The 15,266-nt window shown below is 36.5% G+C and overlaps 1 protein-coding gene across 1 annotated transcript in view; it reads left to right on the top strand.

The window, feature by feature from the left end:
• The window catches only part of LOC141437583 (kinesin-like protein KIF13A), a 78,901-nt gene extending 77,042 nt beyond the window's left edge, over positions 1-1,859 (top strand). Inside the window, exons 3-4 of the mRNA XM_074101019.1 lie at positions 1,104-1,267; positions 1,786-1,859. Coding sequence (XP_073957120.1) covers positions 1,104-1,267; positions 1,786-1,859 — 238 coding nt within the window. The remainder of the gene's footprint in view (positions 1-1,103; positions 1,268-1,785) is intronic.
• The last annotated feature ends 13,407 nt before the right edge of the window (positions 1,860-15,266 follow it).

Here is a 15,266-nt window from a genome sequence, read left to right as displayed (position 1 = left end):
TAGCAACACGCTGTGTTTTGTAAGTTTTATTGATCAGTTACCTTTAGGTATTTAAAGCAGTAAGAAAGACTACGGAGCACTATAATTCTATTTCTTTTTATAAGTCACGGGTCAACATTCGAGCGTTTATTTCGTATGAGATTCGTGGGCATATTTTTGTTCAAATAAGTAGTAAGAAGATTATGTTACAGTTTTCAGGTCATCTAGTAGAAGAACAGGACGTCTTAATATTTTTTGAAAATGTCATCGAATTCTACAGCCCATTCATAAAAAAATGTGACCACAAAAATGAGGCGGTTGAAAGGCTTGAATATTGATCCTCCCTCACATGCTTCAAAAACTTAATAAAACACACATACTTATATCAGTAACGAGTATCCTCTCTAATAAAAACACACACTTAACAACACACCAGTGACTCCCACCAAGGTGGAGATCGCTTAGGTTATCTATGGTTTAAGATATTTATTTCTCAAAAGATTTACAAAAAAACACTTATAGAGAAAAACAATATTAATTTAACTTAAATCTAGGTAAGAGAGGGTACCACACAAACGTGCGCGTGTGCGTGCGCGTGCGCGTGTGCGTGTGCGTGCGCGTGTGCGTGTGCGTGCGCGTGTGCGTGTGCGCGTGTGTGTGTGTGTCTTATTTAATGTGTTTTGTGGCAATAAATGTTTTTTCTTTCTTTCTTTCTTTCTTTCTAAGATGGAGCACGGATGCCTAAGAAATGCCCATTCACCCTAGATTCGTCGTCTTCAAATCAAGATTGCAGCGATTAGTGAGATTGATGTAATTTTTTAAATATTGACAACAAGTAGGTACATATTAAATTATAAATTTATTGGATCAGACGTAACTTTGTGGAGGTAAATGAAATAATTACTGTTACGAGTATTATTTTTAAGATTTAAGTTTTTTTTATTTAATAAGTGCACGCAATTAAGTGTAGAGGTTTTACTTAAAAGAGATTGTGAAAGATCCATTATTAATTACTGAGGCTGTAGGGTTGGTTGTGCTCACGTCTCCTGAATCACCCAGTGTATAATGCCGGAGACAATCAGCAACATGCTTATAATACTATATTATATTTTGTTTTGTTTCAGAAAACAACCAAAGACGTTCGCATTTGACCACTGCTTCTTCTCGCTGGACGCGTCCTTGTCAAACTTCGCGTCACAGAAGACTGTGTTCGAATGCCTGGGGAGAGACATCTTAGACAACGCGTTCGACGGGTACAATGCCTGCATATTCGCGTACGGACAGACAGGTTAGTTGCATGGATTAAAAAGTTATTACTGTTTCTTTGAACTTGAAACTACCGTGAAACTCGGTTATAGTGAAATACGAGTAGGTATGTAAAGCTAAAATCGATTTAAGACGTGGGTTATCCGGGTTGAATTCATAATTTCAGATTGATTTTTAAGGATCCGTAATCTAACATACAGTTACTAAGTAAGGTTATAGTTAATTTTGTGTGATTTTTCGGTTATTGTGGAGTAAATTGCTAAATATTTGATAGTCTTCCTCGTATAAAATTTCATTTTACGTGTAATTGATTGGATATTGTTTCTGCGAAGTAATTTCTTCTTGTTTTTAATTATTGAGTTTTAGTTTAAGTGTCTCGTACAAAGTTAAAAAAATTGTCGATCGAAAACATGCTAAATATTTAGAGTCTCTCATCTAAAATACCTCAATGAAAATAACACACGGCCATTTTACTTTTTCGTTCTTATTCCAATCACAAAGCAGAACCTTTTAAATGTGCCAATAACCCAATTCCTTAAGCGAAAATATCTTCAAAACAGGAAAACTGGGAGCCGTACTGGGGCGGCGTCCGTGCCTATTTACTACGGTCGTAAACACTACTTATACGTAACCAGTAGGAAGGCTCTAGAACGCTGGCCACTGCGGAGGTTTATTGAGGATGCGTAACGTATTCTTAGAGGCAGTAAACAGTACAAAATCGTTTAGACGGTACAGTGGGTAGTATCACGTATGAACCAAGTCACATTCATCGCTGCGTTCGGCAGACAAATAATTTAACCCATACATTATCATTAACATTGTCTAGCTATACCCTAAAATTCAAGCCCACAACTAAACTAGTAGGAAGGCTCTAGAATGCTGGCCACTGCGGAAGATTATTGGAATGCGAAACGTATTTTAGAAGCAGTAAAGAGTACAGAATCTTTTAAACAAAAGAAAGAAAGAAAATACTTTTATTTAACGCCAAAAAAACATCACAATTAACATAACAATAGAACAAAGACAAGACATACATGACGCTAAATAGGTCCCCACTCTCCCCACTCAGCATAATGACGACGGACGACGGTTTAGTATCAAGTCGCATTCATCACTGCATTCGGTATGATTCGGTAGACAAATAATTTAACCCATTCCATTACAGTATCATTGTCATCCTTCGGTTCAAGCCCTTGGCTAAATCATACTTTTTCATCTTTCCTGTTCGGAAAGTTTAATTTTCATGGGTAGATAGATATTCGGGTGGAAAATTGCGTTTTCATCTCTAGGGTGGAAAGTATTTTTTTTTAATTTTTCGATTAGCCACGGAGTCGAAGATAATTGAGTTACGTCAATGACACTTTTTTTTTTCAAGTTTCGGCATGGCCGTCTAGATGCACGTCGTGACCAAGGAGCTTATATACAACACTGGAGGTTGAACGCCGAACATCCGTTTCAAACAAGAAATTCGATCTTTATTACGTCACGAACTTATTCCATCTCTTTCTTTACTTAGTTTAAGGAAGAGATGGAAGTCATTCGTGAAATATGAAAGAAAGAGATGGAATATATATTATAAATAAGTAATAAAAGTCAAACTTCTTCGTTCGGCGTTCAACCTCCAGATTTGTATATAAGCTCCTTGGTCGTGACCAACTCGTTTTTTTTTAATAGTCAGCCGTGGCAAGTGGCCAGGTCGAAAAGGTACCGTTAGAGGTTGGATATAAATAAATTCAATTTATTATTATTCTCACTTTTTTGTAGTATTTTACTTTCCTCACAGTCAAAATGAAAAGTAGAGTGTCTAACTCGGGAGAAATTACCCATTTCCCCTCGAACTATTGGCGCTCTCACTTCGTTTGAGCGACAGAAATATCTCGGGTGAAATGAGTCACTTCCATCCTTGGTTATCAATCTACTATAGTAGGGTTTTTGGTCGAAGTATAAAAACCGCAGTTTTATTATGTAAAAGCAAATAAATACTAATTTTTAATGTGTAAAATCCGTTCTCGGAGTTTACATAAATTTTCATTCCGATGTCAGTCGACAAATTATTCATATACCTAGGTCTACCAGAACTGTGTTTATTACGTACTTCTACATAGTTGAAAAGTGAAACCATTTGTTCTCCTGGACCGCACATTACGCTTTAAACGGAATTTCGTGCAATCTTTATTAACATTATTTATTAACATTCTGACTGTTTAGTCTACTTTGTTTAGACGAACCAAGAACGAACTAAGCTTGCCTCCAATAGCGCTGCTGTTTTTTAACTGTCAAATAACGTCACTGAAACGCTGTATTTGAAAATAAGGTGACACCGAGTCCTAGAGAGCGTTTTTTTTTCACGGTATAAAGAGACATTCCGTGATTTTTTTCCACTGTACTTCATATAGCTAGGAAATATGCTACCTCTCCCAAGCCGAAAGGCGCTATCTAAAAAAAAATCGCTTTTCTATCATTTACAGCATGTGATGCAGATCGAATGTTTTAAGCTACACAATAGTATTAATAACTCAAAAGTTTATAAAAGTTATAATCAAAAAGTTTTTTTTTTGAGATAGCGCCTTTTGGCTTAGGAGGGCAGTATGAAAACAGCGTGGTTTCCTGCAAGCAACACTCCTCATAATCCTTAAAAAATGACGACGTTGTAAGTATCGCTATATAAGAAAATCTTAGCTACATACAATACTTTGCCGGGTCGGTAACACACTCTTTAAATTATAACTCGCGGCCACGCGATGTAATGCAACTCGATTGTTTTCACACCGCGTAAATCCATGTAAATAAGTGCTTTGCAAGTAAATACCACCACGTTCGTTTCAATTTCAATCACACGTTTGACTGCGTAATTAGTCCAAAAATATTTCGGGTCTATGATTGAAATTCAAATAACACAGCTCAGTGGAGGATTATTCCGGCAAACAATATTATTTTTCGTTTTATTATTGAGGAAAATCTGCACGTTTAAAATGAAAGCCAATACCACGAAATGGAAGCGTCCTCAAATTTCAATTACGATGTGAAAATTTAAAATCGACGTTAATATAACGCGTGTTTTTGTTGTTATATTATGACGTGTTTTCAACGGACTGCATTCCTACTGCAACGTACCTAACTGCCAATTTGCCCATACATTTTTCATTTTGGTTGGCAAAACTTCACGCAAACTGCGCGTTAGCTAAGATTGAAATGTATGGGTAACTATAAAACATTGTTTGTATGAAAAAAATAAAACATGGACATAATTAAGTTTATTGATAACAATTTAAAAAAAAACTGAAACTTAGAAACCTAACTTTACTGTTGACTGGTCACGTGACATATAGCAACAACATAGTGATAATGTGAGGCTTTATCGCTGAATAAAAAACCTCTTCCATTTCAGAAAACACACTGTTATTTTTTGTTTTCATTAACTCCAATTTCTTTCATTTCTTCTTACCTCTACCACGACTGCCGCTAAAGGAGGCTTAGAAGTCAGCTTCCAAGACCAAGATCATTCCTGCAAGCAATCAGCCATCTTGACGCTGCTTTTCGACGCGGCGACTTGACGCTACTTTTATGAGATGCGGGTTATGTTGAAAATGGGGTCACGTGACCAGATTTGTCGCTGGGAACGAGCATCAAGCGGCTACATGAGGCCGCACCTTAAGGGGGTAGAAACCATTATAATCGTTTGTAACTATGACACACCCTAACTACACAAACAATCCTCCTAATATAGTAGATCGTCGAACTCTACGAGTATACGTCTACTTCCATACAAATAAATTACCTCGCTACATACATTACCCCTAAGAGCAGGCAGATCTGTTACTCAAAGTCCCTCAGCGACATCCTTACCTGATTTATTCCCGACACCGTCCAATGGATCATCCATAAAATATACAAAGCGAAATAAGACAAGTCAAGGGTCTAACTTGCTCCGTCGTACATTCGTATTCCTCACCGTTGTATATTTCATAAACTAGTTCAACGCAGCGTTTCGGTTAGATTTACACCCCAACTCTCCCACTTCGCGTGTAATTTTAATCTTATTTATCGCTTTGCTGGGAAAAATATAGCTTCCCTTTGTAGCAAGAATAATGAGGGTTGCAGAATGATAATTTCATTTTATTTGTACAGGATTCCGCTGACTTAAAAAGCCATGCTTATTGGATTTTGTGCGGCGATGATGCGGCCATATAAAGCTATATTTTTTATTCCAGTTTTCCCTTAGTAACTTGTCATAAAAGATAGAGATGTTATCTTTCTCTCGCAGGGACCCAAATAAAATAAAGGAGTAACATAAAGCAGAAACAGTTGCTGCGTTTGTCCAGCAATATTTCAACAGGGCCAGAAATAGAAACATCTAGATTCAAACCGAGATTTACCGCAAACATTCCTTCGCTTAAGACTCATGTTTATTCAGTAACAAAGCGCAAATAAACATGAAATATACCGACATTTCACCAACAAGTCAACAGACCTTTGTTACTCGTACCTGCCGGGTAGTTATTAAAAATTCCTTCACGTAAATACAGGGCTCAAAAGAGCACAATAACAGTCCCGTACATGTTTTACGCGGCAAAGTTTTGTGCTACAATGCAAATGCGTACGCTCTTACGCTAAAAGATGTGCATTTTATTACTTACAACACGGTATACAGCGTGTCAAGTACTTATCTAAGACAAGCGACAAAAGACGACGTTGTTTTATTATATAGAGGTATATTTGCTGTTATGAAGCCAGTGCCATCGATTTTTAGCAACGACTAATGGTGATTTTCCACCGGCGAGGCGAGACGAGACGAGGCGAGACGAGAATTGAAATTTGTATGCATTCTCGCGCGCCCGCCGCGAGCCGCCGCGGGTCGCCGCGGGTGCTGCCATACAAATTTAAATTCTCGTCTCGCCAGTGGAAAACCACCTTAATACTCTTTGGTAGTTATAATTTCGACAGCTTACATTTTATCTTACCTAGTTAAACATATGCTATTAACTTCATTAGCATACTATTATATATCTAAAATCTTGACGTGCAGGTATTTAATGTTCAGCACAATAATAATAGTAGATTATTGTCGTGGCCTGGAAGTAGGCAATTGCTGGCTGAGTATGAGTATTAAACGGACGAGCTTGCGAGTCCGTTTAACTAATACGAAGCCAGCAATTGCTATTCCAGCCGAGACTAATATAAAGCTTTTCTCAAAAATGGTGAATAATTCTGATTTAGAATAAACTTTTTCTCAAAATATATTATAAAATTTAATTTTATTCCAATAATTTTCTTATGCTTTCCCGCCTTTTTTCATTAAAAATAAACTGCAGGTGTATTTTTCCACCGAAAACACCACAAGCTATTTCAGACCCAATAGAAAAAGTCCGGAGTTCCAACAAAATATCTGATAGCGGCCATTAGACTTGGCTGTATACAACTTGTGCCAACATTTCCATGGCCTTTTTAACTTAAAAAAAAATGTAACTGATTGCAGGCGCGCTAATTCATTATTGTCGAGCTAGCGCGCCTGCAATCTTTTTAACTTTTTAATTTTTCGCTGACCATAAACTATGCACTTCACCTTCTGATATGTAAAGAATAATGTCAACTTTTACGGACATTTTTGAGAAAATTATATTCCCGTGTGGCGTTTTGACTAAAATTGGCTAATTTATTGAATCAGGCGTTACTTTGCGGAGCTCCATATTTATTATAAATAATCCCTACTTCCCTACTTTCCCTACTTTTCCCTACTTTATATTATTAATGCGAAAGTAACTCTGTCTGTCTGTCTGTCTGTTACGCTTTCACGTCGAAACCACTGAACCGATTTTGATGAAATTTGGTATATAGGTAGTTCGAAACTTTTATTCCGGTAGATGGCGCCACCGCGCAATAACCTAGATCCGCGCAGACGAAGTCGCGAGCATAAGCTAGTTAACTCGAAACCTTAAAAAGTCGCGGGTGAGCAAAATATTTTTTATAGCTATTCCTAAGCTCGTACCTAGTCATTATGTCTTGGGTGCAGCTTTATTTTGTGCACTTGCGAACTTTCCTGCCTTTCTCACGTCCCTCCCACGCATCGGTATGGAGCACAATGCAGCGCATAAAATATTAAAGGGCAACAAAGTAGTAGTTGCATTACCAAGATTTTCTATATAAACGTGTCCATTTGTATGTATAATACCATATTTATGTTCGTGTTTCCATTTGTATGTATATTTGTGCGAGGAAATCAACTTTAATTAGAACACGAGCTATAATAAAGTAGCCATGAAAAAGTAGCCCTTTAAATTAAGCAAGCAATTATTTACGTAAAACGTGATGTATACGAGTTACTTGCAAAGAATCATCATTCCTTTCAAGTTCTACTAGAACACGTTGAAAATGACCTGGTACTCCGCAGCGATTATGGAAAATCAATAACGTAACATGGCGAGCTTATCACGCACAGATAGAAATGGCGTATTTAAGTATATATTTATTTTCTGCATGTATTTTCGGTTTGTGTAATCGGGTTCACCAAAGTAGCTGTCATTAAATTACATTATTATGTAGACTTTGACACTGTGTAAACTTACGCGATGAATTTGTGTTATCGATGGCCGATAGAGCGTGATTAAAGATCTAATAATAAGAGGTATAAAGATTGTCGCCAAATTTTCGTACAAGTTATTTAGTGTTTAGATTTTACGAAATTATTCACTAGTAAAATGTAGTCCTTTTTGAAGCACCAGTCTCTGCAATAATCCATTTTTTGAGCTATTTGCTTGAGCGGCGCTTCGTTATAGGGAGCCGGGAAAATAAATATCAGGTTTTTGTAGGCGCCTCGTTTTTAGGTCGCGTGATATTTATATATTTTTTATTCTTGTTGGTGTGATAGTTTTTGACTTGTTAGACCATTCAGCCATTATGACTTTTAATGCTGTCGACAATCAATGCTGCGGTCTGCTGCGCTATTGCTATAACACATTTATTGTAGCCCCTACAAAGAGTAGGTTATGAATTAGGTACGAGTATTAGCTCGATTAGACCGTATGATCATCTCTTCCCGACTATATGTCTATATTATGTTCGGTTACAGTTACAGCTCGCTAGTGAGTATCCGGCTTAAGGGGTCCGATATGACAGTGGGCAACAGCGCTTTCTTTTGCCAAATATGAACTCCGGACTCCAGCACTGCGGTGTGGAAGGCAAGGGAAGCTACCAAACTATTTTCCCAAGAAAATCGCCATGAATGATCACTGATGATCCTCAACCGTAAACCACGACCACTCTCTTAAGCGTGGCTCTACAAGATCAATCAATCAACCAATCAAATCAGCCCACATGCACCCACTGCTGGGTAAAGGCCTCTTCATTTTCACGCCGCTGAAGATTTGGTTGAAGTTGCTGGACACCCATGATTCTCGAATGCGGTACGAACATTTTTGGAGGAGAACAAGGACCTGAGGACTGCCAATGTTCAGCAGAGTTAGTACTTGAGTTTTATTCGTGTTAAGGTTTCAAAAGTAGGTAGCATATTTATGAACTTAATCTAGGTTTATACTCGTATTGTCCAGCATTTTTCCTCGAACGATACAAGTTTGAGTTAGGTAGTCGTACAGAAGTTTTTTCAATTTGGTAGAAGAAAAACTGAAATCGTTACCAAGATTACCTCGGAACTAACTTTACTCGCGAAAGTTACGCAATTAGCTTTTACCTCTAGCTTTGTTTTTTGTATATCAACGGGAGCTTTTGAAGTTTTAATCTTGTAATTTTTATTAGCTCAAGAACCTTATAAGTAGTTCTTCTTATAAATTGTAATCTTTCAAGACTTTTAGAAAAACATTAAAGATTTCAAATGTACCTACTAAATGTATGATCATATCAACACATCTGGGGTCCAGCATAATTATTTACTGGAGCGAACAGACCTGTTTCTGTTTATTTTTCCTTTTGAATAAAACTTAATGTGACGTAAAGGGCCGCCGCCATAAGTTCCCTATATACACCGAGAACGTTTCAAACGGATTCCCAACTTTTTACCCTATGCGCCTCACCCAACGTTATTCTAAAATACGCTCCCCCCGCCCAAGAGGGTCGAAATGAGGAATCGTAATAGGAAAATTAAATTAAAGAAACAAAAAAAAAAAATTTAAATGAGTGTTTATTATTCCAGAATTGCTTAGTCCTCCTTAAATTATCAGTGTGTGCGTGCGGCGAGTGCGTGCGTATCGGCGCCAACCGATGCGCAAACATTTAAGCCGCGCGATATACTTTTGTTTGTAGTGAACTTACTTCTCCTCTTTTACTAGTAGTTAGCGCACACCGAAGATCATTTTCATCGTGTAGTCTGTTTGCACAAAAATATGAACAATTTTAATAAAAGGTTGTTTAGACATATAGCTGAAGCCGCCTGCACCCTCTCTTGAATAACTTCGCCCCATAGTGGGGTGCGCCCTACTGCTTGGTAATCCCTGGTTTCAAATATAATATAAATACATATACTCAATATAAACCAGTGACCGAACAATATTTAAGCAAGATTCCTTCAGGTTTCACAACAAATAAGTTATGAAATCTTAGCAATAATGTAGAACGATGATAATTATGATAAAACTGCAAACTAACTCTTAAATAAAAATGTACATTAACCTTAAGAATCTTATTTTATTAATTATAAGTATTGGTAAAGACCATAAGTGTATGAATAAAATACATTTAGGGGGACGAAGTGCCCTGAATTATTAATTTCCCCGCCGGATTCGACCTTTATTTTGAGTGTCAGCAACATTAAATTCACTGTACACTTCTAGACTGCGTACGGAATATTCTACATTGTCTAAATGTGTTCTATATTTTTTTAGCTTTAAGTATTCATCTCACACCAGATTTTACTTCAGTGTCAAGGGAAGACTTTGTAATGTTGTTTATATAAAAATATATAACGCTGTATCTTTGTAGCTAAGCCCACGCAGGAGTTTTATTTAATCAGTAAAACTGTTTGTTTCTTTTTTGTGGGAACGGGGCTGTTTGTTTTGTTATACACTGTGTCTTAAAATAATTTTGAATATTTTAACAGATGGTTGCGTTAATTTAACTGAACACTCATATAAATATATTTTTTGTTTAATATATGTTTCCACGCTTTGATCGATATTCAAATACCGCGTCAAAATGCAACTACATTTTAACTTTATACAGGGGTTTATTAAAACTAATCCAACCGTCCACTGAAATACTTTGTATGAAGTTAAATAACATATCTCGTATATTTTTAAACACAATTCTACTGTGGTGGCAGTTGATGATACAAAGAAAATTTGAATTTTTACATTATAAACATTAAATAAAACCAATGTCAACTAAAATTAAAATAAACAAAATAAAATCAACTTAAACCTATAATACTAACATTAAATTGCTTACTTCTTGTATTAACAAAAATTACATACTGAAAATTCACAAGTTACTAAAACATCTCATGTAAGAAATGTAAAAACATGCCCATAGATTTCAGCGTGTAGTAAATACCCGTTATCGGCTCTACAAACGGCTACGTAGACGGGAATCTACGTCGCCTTACGTTTACGTCGGGTCCGGACCTCCGTAACTTACACACGTGATGATACCTTAGATTATGTTCGAAGCCTTTAAACGATGCACGACCTCGTTTCTGGCGGATCTTCGGAGCATATAATAGTATATGCGTGCTAGGAGATAGAACTGGATCGGTGAAACATGATGCAGTGTTTTTTTAACATGTACTGAGAATGATGCACTTTATTATGTGAAAATATTAGCTACAGTTATCAAACGCAAAAGAGAAATGCTCTGTTTTTGCGGCTTCTAGTGGCGAGGGTAAAACAAACCGAATTTATAGTACCTGCGCTTGTAATATTTGTTTGTTTGTACCTATGTTTTTTGAGGTCGAAACTGGTAAATAGAATAGTTATCAGATTGGATTTATGTGAAATTTCACACGGATATGTAATTTGGATGACAATGCAAGTGTAGTCAGCAAATAGTTTGTATTAAAAACAAAGAAAGAACACAGTAATGTGTATGGGGAATGGAGGAAGGCCTATGTCCAATGGTGGACGTCCTACAGCTGATATGAGTGTGTTTTAATTTTTCATACACTGAAATTTGGTTTGCAAAAGAAGCACAAGCTTCGTCCATGGTCCATATAGAGGGAGTAGAAAAATTCTAATTTTTTGCTGAAATCCTATGGACCTTGAGTATCTTTAGTAGCCCTCACTTCAAGGGGCAGACAGTCGTATAATTTGAAATTCCTGACTTGAGCAGTTTTAACTGGGCGACGATGCGACGACAGTGTAGTGTATTTTTTGTGCCGTGGGTGTAAAGGAAACTGGGAAACAAAGGCGGGTTAAATTTGACGGTGTAACTATACTTATACGATTATATATTTTTTATCCACGAAGGACTATCAGTAGCTGCGTGTGATTTATCTTCACAATTTAAGGTGGTTGTAAAATTTTGCAGTCGCACTATAATTGTAAGGCTAGAGTGAATAGTCTGTTGTTACTGAACCAGTGAGATACCATCTTTGCCCTCATCTGCATTTAACATCAGGTGAGATAAGGGTCGATCGCGGTCTGTAGATAAGTAAAAAAAAAAAATTGTGCCACGGGAAGATAGTGACCTTACATTGTTGCGTACTTTCTATAAGATAAAACATACTTCTACGTAAATGATATTATGTAGAGTTTCAGAGCCTATTTGCCTTAAACGGCATCTGATTATTCTCAAAGCTAACTTTGTTACGAATAACAAAACACGTAGCCCTTTATTTATAGGTAAACTTTGGTATTCGAAAGTTCTTTATTTCACTTTTTATTCACTTGCGGAATCCCTTTCAGTTTTTTCAAGTAATTTGAAGCAGTGGATATAAAAATATAATAAATCCGTTTTATTAAAACAACGCAATAAGAATAGCGAAGCTTTTGTTGATTGTCTTATTTATTACAACTATTTACAACCTTAAAGTAACTTTACATCGTATATTTGTTTTATTTGCTCCAATTTTGCCACAGCTGCACTGCCAGTGGTCGGAATGGTCGGATTGATTTGAAATTTGGTAAGTATACATATGTACTCGTACATTGTATGACAATGCAAGTACCTACAGTCAGCAAGAAGTAAGTACAAGCAGCAAAAAAATATGCATTAAAAATGTTATTTTAACAAAAACTTAGAAATCTACTCAGTTTTCCATCATAAAAGAATGCCATAAAAGACGGTGACTTGGGATTTTGTCTTTCGCAACTTATTTATCACGTACCAACAATTATTTATTTTAGATTTCGGTCTAGTCTCTAGCCTTTAGAGATTTACCCTGATTAAGGTAGTTTTAGGATGGCGCCGTAAAGCCGTAATCGACCTTTCTAGTCGCGTAGCGTTGCGGGATGTACGCACGCATTCCTTCATTGCCCTAAATGAAATTTACGGCCTGTCTTAACTCGTCCGCTTGCACGATGATATATCGCCCGATTCAAACGCTTAGAAACTTCTGCATGTAATAAGAACTTTACGAAATACGTTTAAGTTGCGAAATGGAATTCGCGTTGTGTAAGTTAATAAGTCGAATTGACTTTGGCTCGATACTTTAGATTTGTATTATATCCGAGCAAGTCTATAAAGTTTAAAAGATGTAATGTTAGAGTTGGAGAAAGTGCTAGATTTGCGTTAAAGTAAGGCTCCGGACGTTTTTGGGTGTCGGTCCACGTAAGCCTTTTCTAAAGCTCGCTGTTATTTAAATGAACAATAAACAATTAAATTGCTCACCCTTTGCGGATGGAGCAAAGTAATTGATGTGGACCTCCGCAAAATAACATCTGAATCAATAAGTTACTCTGTTATTTAAGTAACTTCTGAACTCTTATTAAATTTCTTGCTCCTTTAACGGACAATAGAGTTTTGAACTGAGCAACGAATGGACATAACTAAGTGATTACTATGAATAAAGTTATTATCCTAAACTAAAAGTATGACAGAATTAGCAGATTCAAAAGTTGCTTCTTTAATCATTTGTCGGGAGCAAGTGTTGAAAATCACCAACTCATAATTACAAGATTATTCAAAGGTTCAGCAATCTGATCAACTCCAACAGAAGCTAAGAACGTAGTCTGAAACTTAACCCAACGAGTGTTAAGACCCAACATTAATGCCCGCCGTTCAGCTAAGGCCTGCCTTACCCGTTAATTACTGAGTCAACATAATTATTCGCCCGGCGCGCTGTTTCTAATTACGAATATGAGGAGCCTGATAAACCGTAGCTGTAAGTTCTGTTACTCTTTGCTAAGAGTGTGTATTTAGCCGGTGCAGATTTTGAAGTGAGTTTTTGGATGCATATTATGGAGTAGATTGTGGGATGATTACCACTAGTATGGTAATATCGTAGTAATGATAGTAGTCATTATTATTATTCAGGAAGGGCAAAGGAGATTTTAATATTGTATAAGTATTAAATAAATTGGATAGCCAGTATTCGTTAATTAGTAAAAACAAATATCCGTACTAATATTCTTCACCTCTTCACGCTTAGACCGCAGAACTGATTTAAATTTAATTTGGTCTGAAGATTGTTTGAGAACCTGGGAAGAACATAGGATAGTTTTATCCCGAAAAATTGCATAGTTCCCCTGGGCAAAGCTAGTGTGTCATAGGTATGAACCTATTATTATTTAAAGAAGTTGTAAATTTCTTATAGTTTCGGAATTGATCAGTACTTGTGCTCTTGATTCTAGAAATTGATATGCTAGGTTCACACACATCTTTTGCTCTAACACTGAATAAACTTAAATCAAATCCACATATACCTGAGGCGTGCGCCGATTTTATATGCCTTGAAGTTTGTTTGACCTATTTAAAATCGGTTAGGTACGTTCCTTTGAATAATTCCGTGAGGTTTCAGTGGAATCTAGACCGGCTGAAATGAAACTCGACTTTTGTTTGTATTTAACTCTTTAAGGCCTTAAAGATGATTTATGTTTCTTGAATTCAAGTTGACAACTTTTTAATACTTACTTAGGCGATAAGGGAATTATGTTGGGATTGTGCGATATTGGCGCGTACTTTGCGATGAATTTTCTCTCTGAAAAAAATTTCAGGGTATCCGTGATTATGATACGAAATAGCGAGAAATCATTATATATGACTATTATGGCCTGGGTCCCCTAGGAAATATTTCTAGTACCTATTTCTTAAATGTGCCTATTAAGTTAGCTACATATACCTATACATTTTCGCGGTCTTGGCGCACATTGCCAATTAATTATACTTGGCTTCGTCCGAAGAGGCTTTTTAATATATAACTTGTAGTAACGCATAGTTTCTCGCACCCATTTCTCGCACTTAATTTGAGTTTTTTTATTTTTATTTGTGGGTACACTAACGCTCCTGCACAAAACAGCGCCGCTTGACGCTGTGTTCATTCGCGTTTTAGTGCTTCGCCAATCCGCACGTATCATCGTCCTAGTTAGTTGAGTTGTAAAAGGTTGTAAATACATTTTACGAGTATTTTGAATAATGTTTTGTGTAAAATATTCCATGTGTATTATTTTTAAGATTTATTTATATCTTTATCATGCTTACGTACACGACAAATAAAGAAACTGAAATTTTAGGCAGGTTTTATTCAAGTGTTAGTAGACACGTGAAGTTTTTTTTTGATATGGACATAAAAAATAGGTACCTACTTATAGTTAAAGTGAGAAAAGTTTTTTCATGTCAAAGTCTTTATGACATTGGCATAAGATTGATTTTGTTTTGGCCTGTGCAAAAACTTTTTTTACTACATCTATAAGCAGGTAGGTGTTACGAATTTCGAATAAACCATCAGAGTGTACAGATTAGGTAAGTATTTTGGGAACAGCACGAAATTCTATTAAGTATCTCCCCACGTGTTATGCAAGAATAAAATGGACACGTTTCTCGCTGGAATCAATTATTCAGCTCCTACCTGTCTGCAATTACCTTTTCCAGCGAGAGCGATGAAATCTCTGATATATTTACGAAATACGCATTTCATGAAC

Source organism: Choristoneura fumiferana, chromosome 18, assembly GCF_025370935.1.
Source record: "Choristoneura fumiferana chromosome 18, NRCan_CFum_1, whole genome shotgun sequence".
NCBI lineage: Eukaryota > Metazoa > Arthropoda > Insecta > Lepidoptera > Tortricidae > Choristoneura > Choristoneura fumiferana.
Note: the sequence above shows the minus strand (reverse complement) of the source record. Positions and strands in the feature narration are given on the sequence as shown.